The sequence below is a fragment of the Trachypithecus francoisi genome, unplaced genomic scaffold, assembly GCF_009764315.1.
Source record: "Trachypithecus francoisi isolate TF-2019V2 unplaced genomic scaffold, Tfra_2.0 Contig00084, whole genome shotgun sequence".
Taxonomy (NCBI): Eukaryota; Metazoa; Chordata; class Mammalia; order Primates; family Cercopithecidae; genus Trachypithecus; species Trachypithecus francoisi.
The window spans coordinates 891,153-915,887 of record NW_022680469.1 but is presented as its reverse complement, the minus strand read 5'-3'; the positions used below and the strand labels follow the sequence as shown (position 1 = coordinate 915,887).

At 37.3% G+C, this 24,735-nt stretch overlaps 1 protein-coding gene and 1 long non-coding RNA gene across 3 annotated transcripts in view; one reads left to right on the top strand and one right to left on the bottom strand.

Moving 5' to 3' along the window:
• The window catches only part of LOC117090706 (eukaryotic translation initiation factor 1A, Y-chromosomal), an 18,627-nt gene extending 6,579 nt beyond the window's left edge, over window positions 1-12,048 (bottom strand). The window contains exons 1-4 of one of the 2 annotated variants that reach the window (XM_033223369.1): window positions 11,845-12,048; window positions 8,154-8,237; window positions 5,159-5,262; window positions 3,420-3,470 (exon numbers count right to left, since the gene is read on the bottom strand). In XM_033223369.1, coding sequence (XP_033079260.1) covers window positions 3,420-3,470; window positions 5,159-5,262; window positions 8,154-8,237; window positions 11,845-11,860 — 255 coding nt within the window. In that variant the 5' untranslated portion in view covers window positions 11,861-12,048. The remainder of the gene's footprint in view (window positions 1-3,419; window positions 3,471-5,158; window positions 5,263-8,153; window positions 8,238-11,844) is intronic. The other variant, XM_033223307.1, reaches the window with a different exon arrangement.
• LOC117090804 lies at window positions 6,202-24,735 on the top strand. Its single transcript, XR_004440141.1, has 3 exons — window positions 6,202-6,255; window positions 23,084-23,095; window positions 24,682-24,735. It is a non-coding gene; the product is annotated as an uncharacterized LOC117090804 (long non-coding RNA).

The window sequence follows — 24,735 nt, the reverse complement described above, 5'->3', positions numbered from 1 at the left end:
AAACTAAAAATGGACTAAAGAATAATGATGTTAAAAAAGTAATACACTTTTCTAGGCTGGGTGTGGTGGCTTGCGCCTATAATCCTAGCTCTTGGGGAGGCCGAGGCGGGTAGACCACGAGGTCAGGAGATCGAGACCATCCTGGCTAACAAGGTGAAACCCCGTCTCTACTAAAAATACAAAATATTAGCTGGGCATGGTGGCAGGCATCTGTAGTCACAGCTACTCAAGAGGCTGAGGCAGGAGAATGGCATGAACCCGGGAGGCTCAGCTTGCAGTGAGCTGAGATCAAGCCACTGCACTCCAGCCTGGGCAAGAGTGACACTCCATAAAACAAACAAACAAACAAACAAACAAACAAACAAACAAAACAGTAATAAACTTTTCTAAGCATCAGTTCTTAGTATCTGTCAGAATTGTCTATGGAACTTGAAAAATAGCTTGATTTTAAAAATAGATACCTACTTCCTTAAGAGTGAAAGTAGAACTACCTGGGGTGCAGTACATGAATACATATTTTTAAAAGTTCTTCTGGGTGGGTGTTTCTAATGCAAACACCAAGAACCACTTTCCTAAGATGTTCACACTTCCTCAATTGGAAGTATTTTATCCAACTTGCAGTAAGGAGGGTTCTGATTGCTTACAATTTACAACCTAAGTAAGATGTAAACTAAAGTGATCTGGCAAAAAGGCAGTATGAAATAGAACACTTTTCAAACCATATGTGCAAACCAGATTTTGTTAATTGATGATTAGAATAACATAATGTTCATAAAAATAATATTTTAAATACACAGTACAACTTTTTAGTTTGATATATGAAGAAGAAACAAAGTCAATGTGTAATTAAGTCTATCAAAAATAAAGGCCTTCCTGCAGTGATTGCAGGTATGGCAGAATAAGCACTTGCTAAAATTTGTTCCTTCATAAAAGAAATGAGAATACTGACATAAATGGTCAAAATCCATATATCAGAAATCTGAAAATTAACCAAATGAATGCAATAAACACTAAAGAGCGTTTATGCAAGAAATATAGGCGAATCTTACTAAGAAAAAGCAGTGTGGCCTATTTCCATTCCTCATCTCAGTTTAATAAAAACCACAGCATAGCAGCCACTGAAAAGCACAGAACAAGTCTGAAGTTCCTTGGTAACACCATTCTACAGAGAATTTTCTGGCAGTTCCTGGAAATTCCCATTTTAAGAGCTTTTCTTTAATTCATTTGATTCAGAGCTTATTCACTGTGGTTTACCACACAGGACTTTTGTAGAAAAAACAATCTGTGGCAATTTTTTTTTTTTTTTTTTTGAGATGGAGTCTCGCGCTGTTGCCCAGGCTGGAGTGAGTGCAGTGGCGAAATCTCCGCTCACTGCAAGCTCCACCTCCAAAGTTCACGCCATTCTCCTGCCTCAGCCTCCCAAGTAGCTGGGACTATAGGTGCCTGCCACTGCGCCCAGCTAATTTTTTGTATTTTTAGTAGAGACGGGGTTTCACCTTGTTAGCCAGGATGGTCTCGATCTCCTGATCTCCTGATCCACCCGCCTCGGCCTCCCAAAGTGCTGGAATCTGTGGCAATTTTTTAACATGCCGTAAGTGGTAATACTAGTTGGGACAAAAAATAACCAAAAATCTTGGAAAAGCTCTGGAATGAGCTATCCATAGGAAATTTGTAAAGTCTAATATACTTCTGCAAATCTGAAAGGCCAAATATGTGTACAGGGTAGTGTACACAATAAAGACAGACATAGGAAAGCCCTAGTATTACCCCTGACTGAACTTGAGATCCTGCACAGCAAGAAATGAAGACTAAGGAGAGGTGTCAGTTGACTGACATTGGCTGAATGTTGAAAGAATTCCTCTAAATGTACAAGATTCCTCCTTAAATGATTAAAATCTTGCTCATTTTAATGAAATCTTAATTCAAACATGAACTGCCCACTAACTAACCAACTATTCAGTGGCCAAAGAATTACTTCAGAAAAGTCACCAAACAAGCAGTACCAACAACAACCCTGAGAGGTAGGAATCTGATTTCTAGAATTGCTATGTTGTAGTTAAAATGTTCAGTTAAAAAAAAAAAAAAAAAGAAAGAGATCTAAAAAAGTGACCCAAACACAGGGGAGAAAAAAAAAAAATACTATTCCTGAGGGATTCCAGAAGTTGGACTTGGTTTATCTGAGAGATTATAAACATATTTAAAGACTTCAAAAGAAATCCTGTCTAAAAATATTAAGAAAATAATGAAAATGGTATTTCACTAAACAGAAAGTCAATAAAGACACTGAAGTCATGTAAAAAGTAGAAATTCTCAAGATGAAAAGTAGAGTAACTTCAATATGCCACTTATAGTAATGAAAAGAAGAATCAGACAAAAGATCAACAGAAGACTTGAACATTATAAACCAACTACACTTAACAGATGACTACAGAAAACTCCACCTAATATTAAGAGAATAAAAATATAGACATAGCAGTACTTTTTCAATGTGGTTAAACAATGGTGATGAGTTCCATGGATAGAAATCAAATGTATTTTACAGACCTACAGCATGTAAATAGTTTCAACATTGGAGATTAAACAGTTACCACACCACTGTCTTTGTTATATACTGCTCACTTTAAATTTACAGTATGTACTTTACAACAGTTTGTACTGTAACTACTTGGTATGCATGTCTTAACTTTACACTACCAAACTACAAAACTTTTAAAGGAGAACCGACTTACTCAACTTTATCAACTAGACTTGTGGTCTCCCAGACGTGGATTTCAAGAACTTTAAATTTCAAAATATTAATATGAAAAATAATATTAGGTAAATGAGTCTCGATTACTAAATTTTGCTTTGCCAAATTAGAACACTAATAAAAATTACCACCTTATATACTATCTTTCTCATTTAAAAAAAGGTTATTAAAATATACATTTAAAAGGTAAACAAACAATTGTGTTCCATGAAGAACATCCTAACTATGCATCTTCTAATTTGACTTCAGAGCATTGAAAATTCAGCCTGCACCAGTACTATTTCACAGACCGGCATTTGGGAACTACAATGTCTGAAATACCTCGCGGAATGCCTGAAACACCATTGGCCTTTAAATACATGAGGACAGAATGTTCTATAGTACTTGCCCAAGCCTGCAAGAAAATATTTACTGCACATTAGCAATGAAAACAAAGAATTAAAAAAATTATGTCTTTCCACAAAAATACATATACCCTTAACTACCTGTGAGAATTATTTCAAATTTGAAAAATACTATAGTCTTAAACACAACTGGCCCTAAATAAATGATGATGGCAGGCAAAAATCATCCTGGGCTGGAACGGGTCAAAGATACTAGTATATAGTACCTTCCAAACATTAACTGCTTAAATACAAAGTCACAACACAAATTTAAATGTTATTTTTACCTGATAGTCTCGTAGACCAACCAATATAATGTCTGAAGTATTTATCCAAACCTGTAAGAAATTTACTGCAGATTATTTTAAAAATAAAAACTTTTATTAAATTTTTAATTTAATAAAAATTAAAAGAAAAAATGTTTAGTGAATCTTCCCACAAAACAGGTATACTATTCACCTAGTGTGAAAAAATAATAAATTAATTAGATGCCAGGAGAGGTGTCTCATGCCTATACCAGCACTCTGGAAGGCTAAGCCAGGAGGATCATCTGAGTGCAGGAGCTTGAGACTAATCTAGGCAATGTAGAGAGGCCTAGACAACACAGTGAGACCTTACCTCAAAAATTAAAAATAAATTAGAAAAAAAAAACTGTAATATGTATCTGTAGTATAGTTGTATGCAGTACATAGTTAAGGTATGGCATGAAAAAACTACAGTACTCAGTTGAGTTTGTTAAAATTTTCTTATTTAGAAAGTTAAAAAAAATAACAATTTTATCTCAATTACTCAAGAGTTTAAAATGTCAGATGATCCTTTGTCTCAGAAATTGAGAGACATGTAATTGTCCAAAATACAGAAGATGTGTCTACATAAAATGACTAAAAAGTGCCCAATCTACATAAATACAGTGCCTGTTCTTGTCTTAATGTTTGTGTTCCTCAAAAGATTTATGGTGAAATTTAAATCCCCAAGGTGATAGTAATAGGAGGTTGGACCTTTGCGAGGTGATTACATGAGGAGGGCTAATCACTCATGAAAGGAATTTTTGCTCTTAAAAAAGAGGCCCAAAGCAGCTTGTTCATCACTTCTACCATGTGTGGACTAAGCCAGAAGGCACCACATAATAATCAGGAAATGGGTCCTCACCAAATATTAAATAGATTTCTCTTTCTCCAAAACTATGAGAAATAAAATTTCTGTTTTTTATAATCTACCCAGTCAATGAGCAGCCCAAATGGACTAAGAGAACCCCCAAAATTGTCACTAATTTGGAAAAGAAAGAATGTTAACATACCAAAAAGATTTTTTTTTTTTTTTATTGCTTTCTGAGATAGAGATTTGCTCTGTCACCCAGGCTGGAGTGCATTAGCACAATTTTTAGCTTATGGGAACCTTGAACTCCTGGGCTGGGCTCAAGCAATCATCCTGCCTTAGCCTCCTGAGTAGCTGGGACTACAAGTGTATGCTAGCTATTACTTACAGAGCTCAGCCAAAAAAAGTTATTATTATTTTAATTAAAAATCTGAGTAGTAGAGACTTTTAATCAGTGTAAGTTATAAAATTACCTGATGTGGTAATATAACAAATAGAGTGTCTAACATATTCCATATTCCAGTTTTCATAGTACCACCTAAAACTATTTCCCCCAATCCAAAACTTAATGAAGGGATATGCAGCAATTCATCTCTTTTAATCTAAAGTAAAAAGGAAGATTTTTCATTCTTTCACTCAATTTCTTTAATTGAGTCAAGACTATTTGTGTTATATATTAGATTTGTCTGGTTTCTTCAATACTAAAGTAGACATTTCTGGTAGGAATACAACAGAAGTTAAACAAAGAAATTATTCTTTAAAAGTAAATCGAAAAGTTATCAAAGACTTTTTCTTTATTCACATTGTCACATGGATCATTGTTACATAAATTATTTTGGGAATTCACAAAAATAAATTGCTTGGATCATGTATTTAAAGCAGAGACTTTTTTTACAGCAAATTTTTATGGAAAAAAAACCTACACACCTACCTTTTTTCTCAATTTCCCTCTGATATGGCATAACCTCTTTATACCATCAAAACACAGTGCTTCCAATCGTCCATTTCCCAACATTTTGATTACCTGAGCATACTCTGAGGAGAGGAGATTAAAAAAAGATTTAGATCCTGTTCAACATTTGTTAAAATGTAAAGACTAAAATTTAGCTATTGGGCCAGGCATGGTGGCTCATGCCCGAAATCCCAGCAACCTGGGAGGCCAAGGCAGGTGAATAACCCAAGGTCAGGAATTCAAGACCAGCCTGGCCAGCGTGATGAAACCTTGTCTCTACTAAAGATAGAAAAATTAGCTGGGTGTGGTGCCAGATGCCTGTAAAATCCCAGCTACTCAAGAGGCTGAGGCAGGAGAATGGCTTGAACTCAGGAGGCAGAGGTTGCAGGCAGCTGAGATAACACCACTGCACACCAGCCTGGGTGTCAAGATCAAAACTCAACAACAACAAAATAAATTTACCAGCTAATAAAAGCTTCATTTACTGCTAAATTGGATCACACTACATACAAAGAAAAACAGCATAAAACAAACAGCAAAAGCCTGAGTAATTTATTCAGACAGTAGTATTTCAAAATGACACATATTCTAACTTTAGGGAAACCAGAGAATTCTTCATATGTCAACTTCTACAACTCTCTCAGCTATGCTCATATACTTTAACGTCTTTATATTTAGAGTAAATAAAACACTAAGTCAAGTAACTTGTTCAGGGTTACAAATGCCATTTCCAATGCAAGCTGTTTCTGCTACTAGAGGCATTTTAATTACCTACTCATTCTGAGTAAGTCAACTGTTGTCGTCATGATTGTACACTCTACTTTTGAACATCAAAGAGGGACATTTCAAAATATACACTATAATGCTTCATCAACCTCTCACACATGAGCCCTAACTCTATCTTCACTATTCTTAAACTCAGAAATGACAAAGAAAAACAATAGCTTAACTATTAAAAATTCATGTTTACTTTAGAATACCTTGGTGATTACTCTAAAGTTCTTAGAAAATAAGAGTGACAGGCCAGGCATGGTTGCTCATGCCTGTAATCCCAGCACTTTGGGAGGCTGAGACAGGTGCAATACCTGAGGTCAGCAGTTCGAGACTAGCCTGGATAACATGGTAAAACTTCGTCTCTACTAAAAATACAAAAATTAGCCAGGCGCACTGGCACACACCTCTAATCCCAGCTACTTGGGAGGCCGAGGCAGGAGAACCGCTTGAGCCCAGGAGATGGATGTTGCACTGAGCATCATGCCACTGTACTCCAGCCTGGCCGACTAAGTGAGACTCTGCTTCAAAAAAAAAAAAAAAAGAAAGAAAAAGCTACATTGAGGGGTTATACATGTCACAACTGCATCCATTTTACAACAATAGAGTGAGCTCAGCTTATCACTAAGCAATTTCGAAACATGGAGGAAAACAAAAACAAAATGAGAATGAAAATTAAAAAATCTGTCCTGAAAGTAAAGTCAACACCTATTAGAACTGAAAAAGATGAAGGCTAAATAAGTTTCTTTTGCCAGAAAATATGTTTCATATAATTAAAAGATGTTGACTTTTTAGTGGCTTTTATTTAGAACAAAAGTGACTACCAAAAATTCTATAAACATATCTAGTTTTTCTTATAAGTTATTAAACAATAAATGTATTCATGCTGAAAATAATTAAATGTGAAGAAATATGAATACAGATTATCAATGAGGTTAGCAGTCTCCACGAAAACCTACCTGTGATGGAACTATTACATATCTAAATTGTAAGTTACATTAATCTACATAGTCATATGTGGTTAGTGGTTACCTACGTGTAACAGCATAGCATAGAAGTAGATAACAGTATTACTTGGAAGTTAAATATGTTATAGTAATTCTACTGTTAGTAAAGGAAAAGTGCTTGATCTTATGAAATATATGCTGAAGTATTTAGGGGTAAAGTCTGTAAATTCATGTTACTAATTATCTGTGTAAAAATTCAAAAGAGTTAGAAAAATGTGTATACATGCAGATACTCAGAGACAGAAATAAAGTAAAAGATGTAAAAGGTTAAAATTGGTGAATCTAGGTGAAGAATACATGTAACTTTGTTGTGTACTAATCTCACAAATTTTTCGTAAGCTCATTACTTAAAGAAAAAAAGAAAAAAAGCAACTGGCCCGATAAACTTTATTTTTATTTTTTTGGTATGTTAGTCTGTACTTCCTTTATCAATCCACGAGTTAGTCAATTATTAGGATTGTATGACATTTTATGATTATGCGCTAGCGGCACTGAAGAACTTGGGGTTCAAAAAGGTTTTGAGATTTTATTCTCACAAATAACCATGGTCTGATAGCCTACAACATTACTCATTACCAACATATGGAATATTTAATGATAACAGTCTATGCTTAATTTGCTCTGAACTTTTGGCTTTTTCTTGAGACAGGGTCTTGCTCTGTCACCCAGGCTGAATACAGTAGCACCCTCACAGCTCCCTGCAGCTTTGGCCTCCTGGGTTCAAACTATCCTCTCCCCTTATCCTCCAGAGAACCTGGGACTTCAGTTGTGTAACACAATGCCCCATTAATTTTTTTTTTTTTTTTTTTTTTTTCAGAGACAGGGTTCTGCCCTGTTGCTCAGGCTGTTCTCTCCTAGCTTCAAGCAAGCCAACCACCTTGCTTTCCAAGAGCTGGGATTGCAGGCAACAGCTAGATTGTGTTCTGAATACTGAATACCACACAAAATACTGAATGTATATTTACAAAAACGCTGCAATCAAATCCTCTATCCAGACTTAGTATATCCAAGAAATCATTATTTAATGAACAAGTACAGGAGAAATGCAGATGATGAGAAATGAGGGAAAGAAAAATGGAAACGGGGACAACTGCTCAGGATAATGATTAAGATTCCTTTAGGAGAAAGACTGAAATTTATATTAACAGCAACAACAAAATATATTAATAAAAGAAGCCTAACCAAAAAAGTCTTACCTTGTCCATCCTCTTTAAACACCAGCTCTCTTTTTTCAGATTCATTCTCATTTTTACCCCTGCGCCTGTTTTTACCTCCTTTACCTAATTAAAGAGTAGATAAAAAATTAACTGTAAAAATCTGCATAATATCATATAAACTAAACTATAACACAAAATAAGGTTTTTGAAGTTTGTTTTTGAAATCACTTGCAGGAAAATTAAAAATATATCATTTAAACACATAATAAATGTGTTTAAATTTATTTACATTACAACATTAACATTACCTCATTAACAGAACCTGTTGAGGTTCTCCTTAAGTCTTTTACCCGATATATATCAATGCTATCCTTCTTGAACATTTGTTTGGATATTTCTGAAATAAGAATATATCTTATAGAAAGCTATACAATGCTTTCCAAATAAAAACTAGACTTCATTCATTTTCTTCTATAGTATATTTTAACTCCACTCAATAATTTGTCCTGAATATCTTTTCATTTCAATAGCTGCAGATATGGACCAACATTTTAACAGTTAAAGTATATTTAATACTTTAATTTCTTCCAATGTTTCAATATTATTATACAATGCTGCATTGAATATTATTCTCCAACAAATTTCATAAATGAACAGAATTAGAATTTCTGGGTTAAAGCTTACATATACACTTCCTTAGACTTTTGATAACTATTTCAACTGCTGTCATGTTTCACTGTATTTTTCAGTTTTTGCTTATTACTAAACACATCCAGAATATTTCCTTGTGAGATTTTCTATCGAATTATCAAGAAATTGGGGTATTTCTCCACAACATTTTATACCCATTAGAGAATGTAAACCAAAATAGCAGCCGTTTCCAAAAGGAGGGAGAAAGGCAACAAATTACAGTAATATAAAGGAATCAATTGAAGAATCTGAATAAAAACGTTAACACTGCAAACAGAATAAAATATATATACCTGGCCACCGCAAGCCAGATATCTAACTTCTTGAATCCACCCACTACCTCTGGAGCAGTCTCACATTGTTCTGTGCCACTGTAGAAGAAAACTGGGCTTCCACAACTTCGTGATTTATCCAGATTCGGATGTATTCTTAGGGTATGCCAAAACTAAATTTCTACAAAGGAAAACATATTCTATATTTCAAGCCATTAATCGTGCCTGAACTTAGCTGAGTCAGGACAAAGATCATACCTGCTTTGCTTACTGGGTTTTATAAAACTTTGGCAGCTTTTCAAATGACTAAACCATGATTACACATTTGCAAAAGAATGGCAACTTTTAAATTGCATACAGCAATCTCAAAGGTGGGAGCATCTTACTCTAGCTCTTCACAAGTAGGCCAAAGGATGCTCTTTTCCTGATGTGAGGACGGATTTCTAAGATTTCTGCAGGAAACCAGCTGAATGAGTGCAAAGAAAAAGTAATTCCACGTATGGCCCATGTTCATTTACATGTTTACTTGGATAAACCTCACCATGACAATAATGACAGACATCTGGATTTTCAAATGAAAACAAAAACAAAAAAACACCAAAAGCCAAATGAGCAAGTTTTACTTCTATATTAGTAAGTCTCATCTCATAAAACGTAAGGAGTCTTCAAAAATATCCTTCAACTAAGTATCCAGAGGATAACACTGATTTTACACAATAATAAAAACATTCAATTCAGGATGGTGATTAAATCTTAAAAATAAATTTGGGAGAGGTAACAGAGGACTTTAACGAATCTGTGTTGTAATTCCTAGAGGTATGGATTTCCAGGAGTTCACTGTATTACTATACTTTTTTTTTTTTTTTAATTGAGACGGAGTCTGGCTCAGTCGCCAGGCTGAAGTGCAGTGGCGCAATCTCGGCTCACTGCAAGCTCCACCTCCCAGGTTCAAGCCATTCTCCTGCCTCAGCCTCTGGAGTAGCTGGGACTACTAGTAGCCGCCACCACGCGGGGCTAATTTTTTTGTATTCTTAGTAGAGACGGGGTTTCACTATGTTAGCCAGGATGGTATCGAGCTCCTGACCTCGTGATCCACCCGCCTCGGCCTCTCAAAGTGCTGGGATTACAGGCATGAGCCACTGCGCCCGGCCACTGCACTTCTTTTATGTGCCTCAGATGATACAAAAATTTGTTTTCAATTTACCAGAATTAGCCAAACCCTGATTATTCTCCTTCTACTGTAATACCATGTAACAGAATGCACTTTAAATTATATTTTAAAAGAATGAGGCTAGGCATGAACATATCACAATTAAAGTCGTTTAATAGTTTATCTTGCTTTCTTTCTATGACCAACAAATCCATACCTCCTCCTTAAACAAACTCTATGTGTTTTGGTGATACTCTTTACTGAGAACCTTCTTAGGCTCACTCAGTTTGAAAGTTCTACCCTAGAAGAATAAAGGAAGCTTAACTATTTAAGGCTAGCGTCAAGTACAGGGATAGTAACATCAACAAAGATTTAATGGACATTTTGCAAAGGGAGATACTGTGATCTTTAGAATCGGTAACTTAGAGAACTGAGAATCTCATCACTAGAAATAAAGGTGAGATCAACATACTTACTGAAGTTGTTCAGTACCATCTGAGAAAATGTTAGTGAAAATCATAAGCCTTTGCTACCTCTAATTAGACTTCTCCCATAATACACTTTATCCTTGAATAATTTTGCAGTAAAACAAACAAACAAATCTTATTATACAAACAACCCATTAGTGGGTTTTGGGGAGAGCAAAGAGTATTGTCCAGAAAACACAGCACTGTACTGTCACCAAGTACCTCAAGAGTTGTGTATCGTAACAGCTATAAAGAGAAAATGAAACAGATTCCTTGGTACCAACAAGCAAGTAAAAAGAAGACAGATTGGTGTGGGTCCCAAGAAGGAATAATCTAAGCAGTTTTTGTGTACTATAAAATATGGTCCTCTCCTGTGGAAAATAACACATTTTGTTTCCACCTACAGTTTTCTTCAAGCAATTACAAGGGCATTAAAAGTAAGAGATTACCTCAGGTCTATATAAAGGAGAATTCTTTCAGAAACGACCGAGCAAGAGTTCTGCCGAGGTTAGACCTCCTACTTTAGAAGCTGTAAGTAAACTTATTTTCAAGTCTAAGCGTGGTGTGAAAGTTTAAACGCAGAATGAACGGAAGGTTGATGGCTTTACTCCCACGATATTTATCGGATACGGAAGTTAAAAACTTGCCTAAATATGTAATAAATCTTCTGCAAAAGAATGTTACACTCTATAAAGAGATGGGGTAGAGAAAAACGCCAGAGATGAACCTAAACATGCTTCAAGGTTTTCCCAGTTTAACAAGGAAAGGGGAGTATCCTTAGCAATACTTTTAACTGTCCAGACAGGTAAATAGTTAAGAACTGCTTCCAGGAAAGTAGCAGGGAAGTTTGTAGGTGCCTACTCTGGAAAGCCAGGCAGTCCGGTTAAGGTTCCTCAACCGTCCGCTACCTACACGCCTTACGTCTGGCGTGAAATAGGAGCAAAAGCCCGCTACCTTCCGAAGCAGGCCCCACAAAAATGGCGTCTCTCCCACCCAATGTGACCAAATCGGGGATTCCCAACTCTTTTCCCCAACACAGTGCTGGAGGCGCGATGCCCAGTTCCGCCAGAACAGTTACTGCGGCCTGGAACAGACGTCGGGGTTACTGGCAGAGCAAGCCGAGGTACAGTCCCAGACGCTTACAGCAGTACCTTTATTCTTGGGCATAGCGGTGAAGACAGCCTCGTGGGACCTCTTCCGACTCCTTTCTGGCTGTTACTACTACTCTAAGAGCAGCCTGAGTGAAGACGCCGCAAGTTGCTGTGCACAAGGGGCTGGCGCACAAGGGGCTGGCCACGGAGCTCTCTGATAAACTGTGGACGCACACTCTCTGGCGTCAGCAATAGGCGACGCAGCTCATTGCGATACTTTTCCGCGCCTCTCTTCGGCTGAGGCGTGGCCAAATGACTGACACCTAGTAGACCCCATCGGAATACCGGAGAGTTTGGCGCCAGATGAATAAACAGGTAGCGAGGTGGGACTCAAGATGGAGAAAGTGGAGTCAAGGATGGAACGGTGCGGTGCCCTGGTGTCTGCTGCTTTGCTAAAAAAATGTTTTCCAGTTTCACAAGTTAGTGGATCATTTAACTCTAAACACCTAAATTTTAAGAGAGCCTTACTCTTACACAATAAGATTGGAGGACTGACTTAGGACAAGACCCTCTATGTTCAGAATGTTTCCTTCCTTCCTTCCTGCTTCTCTCCCTCTCTCCCTCCCTCCCTCCCTCCCTTCCTATTTCCCTCCCTTCCTATTTCCCTCCTTTCCTTACTTCCCTCCCTTCTTCGGAGTTTCGTTCTTGTTGCCCAGGCTAGAGTGCACTGGCGCGAACTGCCGGCTAATTTTTGTATTTTTGGTAGATACGGGGTTTCACCATGTTGGCCAGGGTGGTCTCAAACCCCTGGCCTCGTGATCCGTCCGCCTTGGCCTGCCAAATTCTGGGATTGCAGGCGTGAGCCACCGCGCCTGGCCTATTTTTTTTTTCAGTCTCTGTCTTCTCTACCTCAGCACCTCACCCTAAGCCATGTAAGTACCAAGGCCGCGCCTGTCGCTTAAGATTGCAACCACCCAGCGGAATACTGACAAACAGTAGACGGTAAATATGTATAGGAAATGAAAGGTAAATATACATAGGAAGGAGTGAGACTAAGCATCTGAATCTTACGGTAAATCATGGCTTAACCAAATGTCTCATATGGACTGACTGTGGTGGTGAAATTATTTCAAGATAAAATTCCATTTGATTGTGGTATACAAGCATTTGATTTACTGGATTTGTTGTGTGTGCTACTATTGTGTTTAGAATGTTAGTATCAGTGTTAAGATATATTGGCTTGTTTCTTGTGATGACTTTGGCTTTAGGATCAATATAATCCTGGCTTCACAGAGTGAATTGTGTAGGGTCCCTTTTTCTTCTGTGTTTTTGGACACATTGGATGTAAATTCTTTAATTATTTAAATTGTCCAAGGCCTTAGTTTTGATTATGAATTCGTATTATATTTATTCCCGAGTCAGTTCTGGTAATTTGTATGTATCAGAAATTTGTTCATTTATTCTAAATTATCTAACCTGTTGGGTGTGTAATTGACCATAATACACAAAGAATAGTATCTTCCTAATCCTTTTTTTCCCCTTTCTTTCTGCAAGGTAAATAGTTTGCATGTATCAGGAATTTGTTCATTTATTCTAAATTATCTTTTTGGGCATATAACTAGCCATCATATACATAGTATAGTATCCTCTTAATCCTTTTCTTTCTTTCTTTTTTTCTGCAAGGTAAGTGGCGGTACCCTGATCATCACTACTTGTTTTAAGGAATTTGAGTCTTCATGGTTTTGTTTTTAACAGCCTAGTGATGAAGACATAAAATTAAAAATAAAATTTTCTCTGAATCCAGAAATCCTCTCCACAAGGACAGTAGAGAATGAAATCAGTTTTACTGTTAAAACTATTAAATATGAATTTAATGTACATTGTAGAAAATCAACCAAGAGATTACAAAGTAAAAAAGAAATCTCATCTTTTATATAGCTAAGCATCAAAGTAGTCTTTAAGGAAAACAAATTTTCTTAAAATTACTGGTTGATCAGTAGTCTTTAATAAAGAAAATTGAACAGCACCATTTGTCACATACCCTTAGTTTACAATGGTAACAGAAGACCACCTGTTATACATAGCTAGTTGTCTTTAATCAGAAGATAAACTGATTTCTCATATTTTTAATCTCAGGAGGTAGTTTTGCAGTTTAGAGAAAAGCACCTATTGAGGTTAAGTTCTTACCTTTTACTGAAACTGGAAGCAGAGGGGCACTTTCTGTCTTTATGTTTCAAAGAGATAACTCCTAGGTCCATTAGATAAATACTGCTGTCATTGATATGCTTTGGCTTTGCGTCCCCACCCAAATCTCATCTAGAATTATAATCCCCATGTGTTAAGGGAGGGACCTGATGAAAGGCGATTGCCTTATGATGTCAGTTACCCCATGCTGTTCTCATGATAGTTAGGGAGTTCTTACAATAGCTGATGGTTTTAAAAATGTTCTGCCGTTTCACTCTCTCACCTTCCGGCCTCCATTCCATGTAAGATGTATCTTGCTTCCCATTCACCTTCTACCATGATTGTAATTTCCTGAATCCTCCCCAACCATGCACAACTGTGAGTCAATTAAACATCCTGTCTTAATGAATTACCCAGTCTAAGGTCGTATTTTTGGAGCAGTGTGATAACAGACTAATACAGAGAATTGGTACCAGGAATGGGGTATTGCAGAAAACCTGAAAATGTGGAATCTACTTTGGAACTGGGTAATGCGGGAAGGTTGGAACAGTTTGAAGTGCTCAGAAGAAGAGAAGATTATGTGAGAAATATTGGAACTTTATCTAAAGCCTGGGTGAATGTTTTTGACCAAAATACTAGTAATGATATGGAGAATGAAGTCTAGGCTGAGATGGTCTCAGATGGAAATGAGGAACTTCTTGGGAATTGGAGTAAAGGAAACATATGCTATGCTTTAGCAAAGCAAATGGTGGTATTTTGCTCCTGCCCTATGAAACTTTGAACTTGAGAGAGATGGTTTGAAATTGGAACTTTTGTTTAAAAGGGAACCAGACCATAAATGTCAGGAAAATTTGCAGCCTGATCATGTGATAGAAAAGACAAAAAACCCCACCATTTTCTGGAAAGAAATTAAAGACGACTGCAGAAATTTGTATAACAAATGAGGAACAGAATGTTAATAGTGATGATATGAGGAATATTACTCTAGGAAAGGCCAGAGATCTTGAAGAGATCTTCCTTTACCCCACAATTATTTCAGAGTCCACAGTCTGGACTCATCTTTAGGTTTGCAGAAAGTAGCTGTTTCTAGTTCACTGACAGATGTGGCTTGATAGAGCTTTTCCACTTTTCCAATTTGCTTTAAGTGCCAAATTACTGTAGAGTGGTTGACATTGAGTTCTTGACAACTCACTGTTCTGTTCACTGCAGTGTGTTTAGTAGTGACTGTAGTGGCTTCTTATGTAGTTGTAAGAGGATCAGCTTTGATGATAGTATTCAACTGGTCATTGTCAACTTCTGATGACTGGCCACTATGGCTCTCGTCTTTAAGGACCTAGTCTCCTCTACAAAACTGGAACAACCGCTGCTCTGTACGTTCATTAGCAGTTTCTGGGACAAATGCGTTGTTAATGTTACAAAATTTCTCTGCTGCTTTATGATCCATTTTGAACTTCAATAAGGAAATTGCTCAAATTCATTTTTTGTCTAACATTATTTTCATAGTCTACAATAATCATAAAATAAACATCAAGTAATAAGTAACAAAGAAAGTGAAATGTACATGATAATGATGTATAACATAACCACATTTATTAAATAACAAATTCTGGTATCAAACAACAAATTTCAATAATGAAAAATATAATTACTTATGCGCCAGCCTGCTTTGTGTTCTGTAGTGGCTGTTGCACTCTGCAATTGTCCTCTGAGAGACTGTTATAATTTCAGTTCTTTTTGCATCTGCTGAAAAATATTTTACTTCTAATTATGTAATTAATTTTAGAGTAAATGCCATGTGGTTATGGTAAGAATTGATATTCTGTTGCTTTGGTGTTCAGAGTTTCTAAGATACCTCTTAGATACCTTTGATTTAAGACTGAGTTCATGTCCTAAATATTATTGATAATTTTCTGTCTCAGTGATCTCTCTAATATTTTCTGTGGGATGTTAAAGTCTCACACTATTATTGAGTTAGAGAATAAGTCTCTTTGAAGATCTCTAACAATTTGTTTTATAAATGTGAGTCCTTCTGTAGTGTGAGCATATATATTTAGAATAGTTAACTCTTGTTGAATTTAGCTTTTCAACATTATGTAATGCCCTCTTTGTGTATGTTTGTATGTTTGTATGTGGTGTGTGTTTTTATCTTTATTTGTTTAAAATTGAAGCAACTTTTAAAGTAACTAGGATTGCAACCCCTGCTTTTTTTGCTATTTTCCAATTGGTTGGTAAATTTTTCTCTATTTTTTATTTTCAGTCTGTATGTGTCTTTGCCTATAATATAGGTTTCTTGAAGACATCATACTAATGGGTTTGGGTTCTTTATTCAGCCTGCCATTTTGGGTTTTTTGATTGGGGCAGATAACTCAGTTATGCTTAAGGTTAGTATTGTTATGTGTAAATTTTATTCTGTTATAGTTATGCTCGCTGGTTATTTTGCAGACTTGTTTATGAGGTTATTTTATGGTGTCACTGTTTTGTTCACTTAGTGTGTTTTGTAGTGGTTGGTCATTTTTTTCCCACAATTAGTGTTTTGTTTAGAGGCTTACATAAGTCAGGTCTCATGCTTACCAATTATCTCAGCATTTGCTTGTCTGAAGGGAATCTTATTTCTCCTTCACGTATGAAGCTTAGTTTTGCCAGATGTAAAATTCTAGGTTAATTTTTTTTTAATAATGTTGAATATTGGCCCCTAATCTCTTCTGGCTTGTAGGTTTCTACTGAGAGGTTTGCTGTGTGCAATGGTCTTCCCTATGTAGGTGACCTGGTTTTTCACTCTGGCTGCTTTTAACATTTTCTTTTTCATTTTTACCTTTGAGTATCTGATGATTGTATGTATTGAACCTTATCTTCTCATGGAGTATCTTACTGGGGTCTTCTGCATTTTCTCAGTTTAAATGCTAGCCTACCTTGCTAGGTTGAGGAAGTTCTACTGTGCAATATTCTGAAGTATGTTATCCAAATTGGTTTCATTCTCCCATTTTTCAGATACCTTAATCAGTTCTACATTTGTTCACTTTAGATAATTTAATGTTTCTAAAAATTATTATTCTTTTTAATTATTTTCTCTTTATATATTCTGCCTGTCTTACCTCATAAAGATATTCTTTAAGCTCGATACTCTTTTCTCTACTCAATCTGTTCTTTTATTAATATTTCTATTAATACTATAATACTTGTGATTGCCTTGTAAAGATCTTGTAGTGTGTTTTTCAGCTTAATCAGATTGGTTATATTTCTTTCTAGACCTGCTGTTTTAATTGTTAGCTCCTGTTTTGTTGTAATTCTTAGCTTCTTTGCATTGGGTTACAGTATGCTCCTTTTGCTAAGCGAAGTTTATTTACATTCTGAAGCAAGCTTTTGTCAATTCAGTCATCTCACCCTCAGTACATTTCTGAACCTTGCTGAAGATGTGTTGTTGTCATTTGGAGAAAAATAGGCACTGTGACTTTTTGAGTTTCTTTATTTTTGTGTTGCTTTTTTTTTCATCTTTGTGGGCTTATCTACCTATAATCTTTGATGCTGCCGATTTTTGGATGTGGTTTTATTATTGTTGTTTTCTGTTTGTTTTTCTTTTAACAGTTTCACCACTCTTTCTGAGGGCTGCTGAAGTTTGCTAGAGGTCTTCTTCAGACTCTAGTTTTGTGAGATTTTCTGTACTTAGAGGCATCACCTATGAAGATTGAAAAACAAAAAAGATGGCAACCTGACCCTTCTTGCAAGAGTTTTACCCCAGATGGGTATTGGTTTGTTACCCACTCAAACTTGCCTGTAGAAAGTGGCTGGAGATTCTGCTTGGAAGGTCTTACTCTATTGGGAGGAATAGACAGGGACTTACCTAAAGAAGCAGTTTTGCTGGTTTTTTGGTAGAGCAGCCATGCTGTATTAGGGATCCCTTTACTCCACAATTATTTGAGAGCCCACAGTCTGGACTCATGTTTAGGTTTGCAGAAAGTAGCTCTGTTTCTAGTTCGCTGACAGGTGTGGCTTAGTTTGGATTTCTAGAAGGGCTTTAAAGTTTGAATAAGTCCCCAAGATAACCACACTACTTTAGTCTATGGCTGAGATAGTCTTGACTTGAAATACAAGGTTTTGTTTTGTTTTGTATATAGCAAAGCCTGATACGTTTAAGCTAGCTGCTGATGTGGTGGAATAAACTGCCTTCTGGTGGGTACCAGCATTAATAGGACCACTCTCATGTTGAAGGTGAGAATAGCTGCAGCGAATTTACAGACTTCATTCAAGATTCACAGTGCAATCTAGTATAGAGTATTATCTGCAGAGACACTACTAGATATATATCTCTGTGTGCCACAAAATTGCCCACATTTTTATAATGTAAGTTTAGTCACTGTATACCATCATGAGTACACATGGTGACAGACCTGCAAGACTATCCCGGTACATCTCATAGCCATTTTCAAAAATGACAGAGTAACTGTTTGGCTGTAGCAGAGGGATCTGGAGCCATAATAGCATCATCCCAACAGAAACTGTTGTGGGATAGAGAAAGGCTAACTTGTTCTGATGGCACAGACGGGCATTTCCCTTTGGGTCCTTATGTGAGCATTACTGACCTAGGATCATGGTGGAGAAAGAATTTGCAGTCAAGTTATAGAATGATATTTGGGTTTACTGCCAAGACAAATGTCGGCATACAGAAAAATCTTTTGCTTAGGCTGTAGTTCATGTGACCCTTTCTTGACTTACGGTTTCAGTCACAGTGTCAAGAACATGTATGGCTGTAGCTGAGCCAAAGTAGCCAATCGGGTTACAATAAATTAGAATAAGTAGAACATCTGTCATACAGGTGTATGTCTACACTCCCAGTATCTCCCTTTTTAGGGCTTGGGCTCCACCAGAGTTTCACAACCACCTACCTGAATCCCAAGACTCCCACAGAGCAAGAAAGGTACTTCTTTGTATGGATAGGTACAGATTCATCGTCATCAGGGGATATAAATTGGTGACCACTTTTTCTGCCGTTTTGCTGATGTCACCCTGTATTTTATATTCTATGAACAGTTATCATGTTATTGCACAATATACACAAAAATTTACTAAGTTAAGCACAAGTTTACTCACTGTGTACTGTATCTGACACATCACCAATTTGTGGGTCTGTGTGTGTGTGTGTGCGCAGTAGTTAGAAGCAAAAGAAAAAGTGAAGCCCTATGGAATCCACATGGCCTTGCAAATGTTGAGTTATAACTGCATTATTGTGACTGGTAGTGTGCCAAGCAACAGTACAAAGAAATAAGAGCTCTAGACACTGCGTTGTAAATGCTTAACTTTCCACTTGTAAATAAAAGTGCATAATTATTTTTTAATATAATTTTATTTATCATTATTTAAAATTGATTTTCATAAATAATGTTACTTTAAAAGTAATTGTTTTTTAATTATTCAAAAAAGTAAAAATAAAATAGTTATTTTGTGATATAAAAACAACTAATGGTCAGGCAGACCACACGCTCTACCTTGTGGACACCTTGAAGTCCAAAGATCAAGTTAAAACAACAAGGTACTTAAATATGACTAAGTTTCTTAACTTAAACAAGTTTCCTAAGCCTTTCTATTTCGTACTTGGATTGAAAAGTCTTTTTTAAAAAACTTTTATTTTGTTTTGCTTTTGCATGTATGCTCCGAAGTTTTTTCCTTGGGCTGGCTTGGGAAAACAGCATTGATTTCTAGCAAGGTTAACCAAATGTCCTGCAAAGGCAGCCGATTGACCAGCTCCACTGTTTTTGAAGAGTGTAGGGGTACAAAACAGAGGTGCGTGCAAGCAGAAAAATCTTGTAAATATCTGTGGCTATAATACTTGGAACGCATTGGCTCACTTGTATTTTCTGGCCTTAGAAGGAGAACAGAATCATGTTCTGTATGCTTAGAATTTTCCTTATCTTCCAGGAATAGAACCCTGTTTTGCAGAGTGTGGCATTTTCCAAAAGTCCTTTCTGACATGTTTTTTTTTTTTTTTTTTTTTTTTTCCTTTCTACCACTGTCTTGAGGGATGTGAGATTTCTAGTCTGCTGGTAAGGACTCTTTTGTTTGCTGACAAGAGCTTCTCAGTATGCAGCTTTCTATACAACAGACCCTGACAGTTCTCACTATGGTTCAAATTAGATACTTCTAGCCCTGTTTTTTCTCAGTGAAGCATTATGCTTCACATTAGCTCAGGTGCATTTCGAATAGAAGACATTCTTTCTTCACAGTAGGGAAGTGCCTTGTTAAAAAATGTTTTATTTGCATTTGTATTCCAGTCTATAAATTGTGTCTAAATTCAAGTGCCCAAGACACTAGATGAACCGTGTTTCTTGTAGCATGCTCATCTTTAAGAATCTTGGAGAAGGGCAAGAAACTTTCAGAAAGTATAGAGTCCCTGTACAAATAGAAAAAATACAAAGTAAACAACTATTAACAAGAACACATACTAGTAAAAATATATTTATTACACAAATATGGAAACAAATGGGACAGAAAAAGCCTCCACAGATCTTTGATGCATGATCTAAAGCACTTCCTGGGTTTACTACATTTCTCTATAGGCCTAGGTGAATTAGTTCATATTCTTGTCAAGCCCAGAGTATGATCACGCTGCTTTGAGATCTTTCCTCTTTACCAGAGCCTCTACCATAAAACTCTTACTTTTTTTTTCCCAACCATTGGATGCCCCAGTGGGGGATCTCTGTCTTAGATGATTGTTTTGGAAGTGGTTCTGAGGAAGTGTGACAGAGTTGGGGTGGTGCTTTAGGGGTGTTCTGGCATTTCATAGTGAGTGGTACAGGTTAGAACCAGTCAAAAAGGATAGCCAGATCTGGAAGGCCTGTGCATAGGATAAAATGAGATTGAAAAACTGAGTCCAACCCCTAATGCCTCTAAATGTAAATGATAAGCTGTATAATCTTTTGGGATCTCTGAGAATAAGTAAGCTTCATGGGCAAGTATGAAATACAAGTATGAAAGACAAACTGCAACACAATTACTAGTCTTTTTTTCCTTACCATGGGCTTCAAGGCACTGCTTAAGTTTTCCTACTCCTTTTTTACACAGCCTGAAACCGTGTATATATAATCAAGACACAGAAATTGATATATTTGTTTATGCTTTTGGTAACCATCTTGGTAGTTCTGGTCAAGAGTGGTCCAATTTAAGTATTAGGCAGACTGACCCAAGTGATGGGCATCTGGTAATGGTGTTTTAGAATCTGGATTAGCAGAGGCAATAGCAGCAAAATCTGTCTGACCAGTATATTGAGGCTCCCAGGCAGGATGTTTGACATCTTGTTCTTCACTACCATGAGTAAAGTTATTTCATCAGACCTCAAGCAGAATTATGTCTTTTCAGTCAGAATTCCAGTTGGATATCAGTATTAACTGAATGCTGTATGCCTTTGCCTTCAGCCAGCATTACCACAGCTGAATTCCAAAACAAGACTTCCTCCAGTTACTTGCTACCATCCACTAGTACACACCATAATCCACAGACAGTTGTTAGACTTTTATTCCCTAAAACTTGCATTGCCTCCATTGCCTAGTATCCAAGGCCAGCCAATGATAGATAGAACTCGTGACTATACAAGTTTGGGCTCCCTAGATTTAGAATTATTTCTTCTGCGTACTGGTTCCTACCAATTAACACCTGCATAGCCATAGTGAGTTCCTGCTTGATCAAACTTAAGGCAGAGTAGGCATCTATACAATATATGAGCTGCTTTCTAGAAAGAAATGGCATTCTTAATATGGTTTGGATTTGTGTATTCATCTAAACCTTATGTCAAATTGTAATTTGTAATGTTGGAGGAGGGTGATATTGGAACATGACTGGATTATGTGGAATGATTCTCTCCTGGCTCATATCATGATAGCGAGTGAGTTATAATGAGATTTGGTTATTTAAAAGTGTATAGCACTTCCACTCCTCTCTTATTCCTGCTCCAACCATGTAAGACAAGCCTGCTCCCCTTCTCATTCTGCCATGTTTTTAATTTTTTGCAGCTTTCCCAGTCATGCTTCCTGCAGAGTCTACAGAACCATGAGACAATTAAACCTCTTTTCTTTATAAATTACTTGAGTCTCAGGTCATTCTTTATAGCGGTGTGGGAACTGAGTAATTCAGAAAATTGGTACTGAGATATGGGGCATTGTTTTAAAGACACCTGAAAATGTGGAAGTTGCTTTGGAAGTGGGTAGTGGACAGAAACTTTATCTCATCTTCCCATCTTATTCTGATCTCTCCAAACAGAAACTTTATAGAGACTGGCTAAATTCTTGTTACCAAAATGGTGACAGTCATACAAACAATGAGATCCAGGTTGATGTAGTCTCAGATGGAGATAAGCAATATATTGAGAACTGAAGTAAATTTCACTCTTTCCATGTGTTAACAAAGAACACAGTGGCATTATTTCCTCACTGCAGGAATCTTTGAACTTGAGAGAGATAATTTAGGGAATCTGGAAAAGAAATTGCTAAGCAACATAGAGTTTAAGATGTGACCTGGCCACCTCTAACAGTGTATACATACTCATATTTGTGATCAGAAAGATAATCCAAAACTAAAACTTCAATTTAAAAGGAAAGCAGAACATAAAAGATTGCAAAATTTGCAACCCAATCATCCAATAGGAAAAAAAAAAAAAATTGGGGGAGGGGGGAGAAATTATGCTGGCTGCAGAAATTTGTATAATTGAAAGTAGCTGAATATTAATAGCAAATAAAATGGAAAAATTGTGATTGTCGAAAACAATGGGAGAAATGCCTTCAAGGCATTTTTGAGACCATCACAACAGCCATCTCATCACAGGACCAAACATCTAGAAGGGAAGAATAGTTTCATGGGTCAGGACCAGAGCTCCGCTGCCCTGTGCAACCTCAGGGCACTGTTCCTTTGTCCCAGCTGCTCCAACTCCAACCATGGCTAAAGAGTCCCAAATATTCTCCTGAGGGTGCAAGAAATATACCTTGGTCACTTCCATGTGATTTTTCAGACTGCATGTGCACAGATGGCAAGGGTTGAACTTAGGGGCCTCTGCCCAGATGTGAGGATATATAAAAATGCCTAGATGGGCCAGGCACGGTGGCTCTAATCCCAGCACTTTGGGAGGCCGAGGCAGGCGGATCACGAGGTCAGGAGATGGAGGCCATTCTTGCTAACACGGTGAAACCCTGTCTCTACTAAACAATACAAAAAATTAGTTGGGCGTGATGTTGGGGGCCTGTAGTCCCAGCTACTCGGGAGGCTAAGGCAGGGGAATGATGTGAACCTGGGAAGTGAAACGTGCTGAGATCGCACCACTGCACTCCAGAATGGTCAACAGAGTAAGACTGTCTCAAAAAAAAAAAAAAAAAAAAAAAAAGATGTTCACAAGTCGGCTATCAGAGCAGAGCCCTCATGGAGAACTTTTACAAGGTGAGTGTAGCATATAAAAATGCCTAGATATCCATAAGTCTGCTTCAGGAGCAGAGCTCTCATGGAGAACCTTTACAAGGTCAGTGTAGAGAGGACATACCAGGAGCCCCAACACAGAATCCCCACTGAGGCACTGCTTAGTGGAGCTATGAGAAGGCCACTGCCTTCTAAACGCTAAAATGTTAGATCCACTCACAGCTTAATCCATGCATCTGAAAAAGCTTCAGGCACTCAATGTTTGCCCATGAAAGCAGTTGTGGGGGCTGTGGCCTCTAGATCCACAGAGGTGGAGCTACTCAAGGCCTTGAGAGCTCATCTTTTACATCAGTATGGCCTAGATATGAGATATGGAGTCAAAAAATTATTTTCCAACTTTGAAATTTAATAATTGCCTTTCTGGCTTTAGAACTTGCAGGGGGCTTTTAGCACCTTTGTTTGGGCTAACTTATTTCTTCGAGAACAAATGTATTTATCCAATTCCTGTACGCCCTTTGTATCTTTTTTCTTTTTTTTTTTTGAAACGGAGCCTCACTGTGTCACCTGGGCTGGAGTTCAGTGGCACAATCTCGGCTCACTACAACCTCCGCTTCCCAGATTCAAGCGATTCTCCTGCCTCAGCCTCCCAAGTAGTTGGGACTACAGGCCTGTGCCACTATGCCCGTGCCACTACGCCCAGCTAAGTTTTGTATTTTTAGTAGAGATGGGGTTTCACCCTGTTGGTTGGCTAGGATGGTCTTGATCTCTTGACCTTGTGATCCCCCTGCCTTGGCCTCCTGAAGTGCTGGGATTACAGGCATGAGCCACCGCGCCCAGTCCCTATACCCCCATTATAGAATATAATTTTTTTTTTACAAGCTCATAGGCAGATATAACTTGTCTTTTCTCAAATGAGTTTTTTGAATTAATGCCAAGAGAAATTAAGACTTGAAACACCCTTGGAAATAGATAATTATATTTTGCCATGTGAAATTTGGAAGGCATCAGGGGTAGTATAATATAGTCTGGATTTATGTTTCTGCCAAAATATAATGTCAAATTATAATAAACAATGTAAGAGAAGGGACCTGTTAAGAGGTGATGTGATAATGGGAGCATCCATACCCTTTGCTCTTTTTATGATAGTGTGTGAGTTCTCAGAATGAAAATAGATGGCTTGCCTTAGTATTATAAAAGAAAAGGGTCCTCAGGATCCTCCAGAGCAGGGAACATCAGTGCCTCATTTCCATAAAACATAAAAAGAGACTGCAGCTAGACTTGGTGGAATCCCTGCACTTTGGGAGGCTGAGGAGGGCAAATCAGAAGGTCAGGATATCGAAACCATCTTGACCAACAGAGTGAAACCCTGTCTCTACTAAA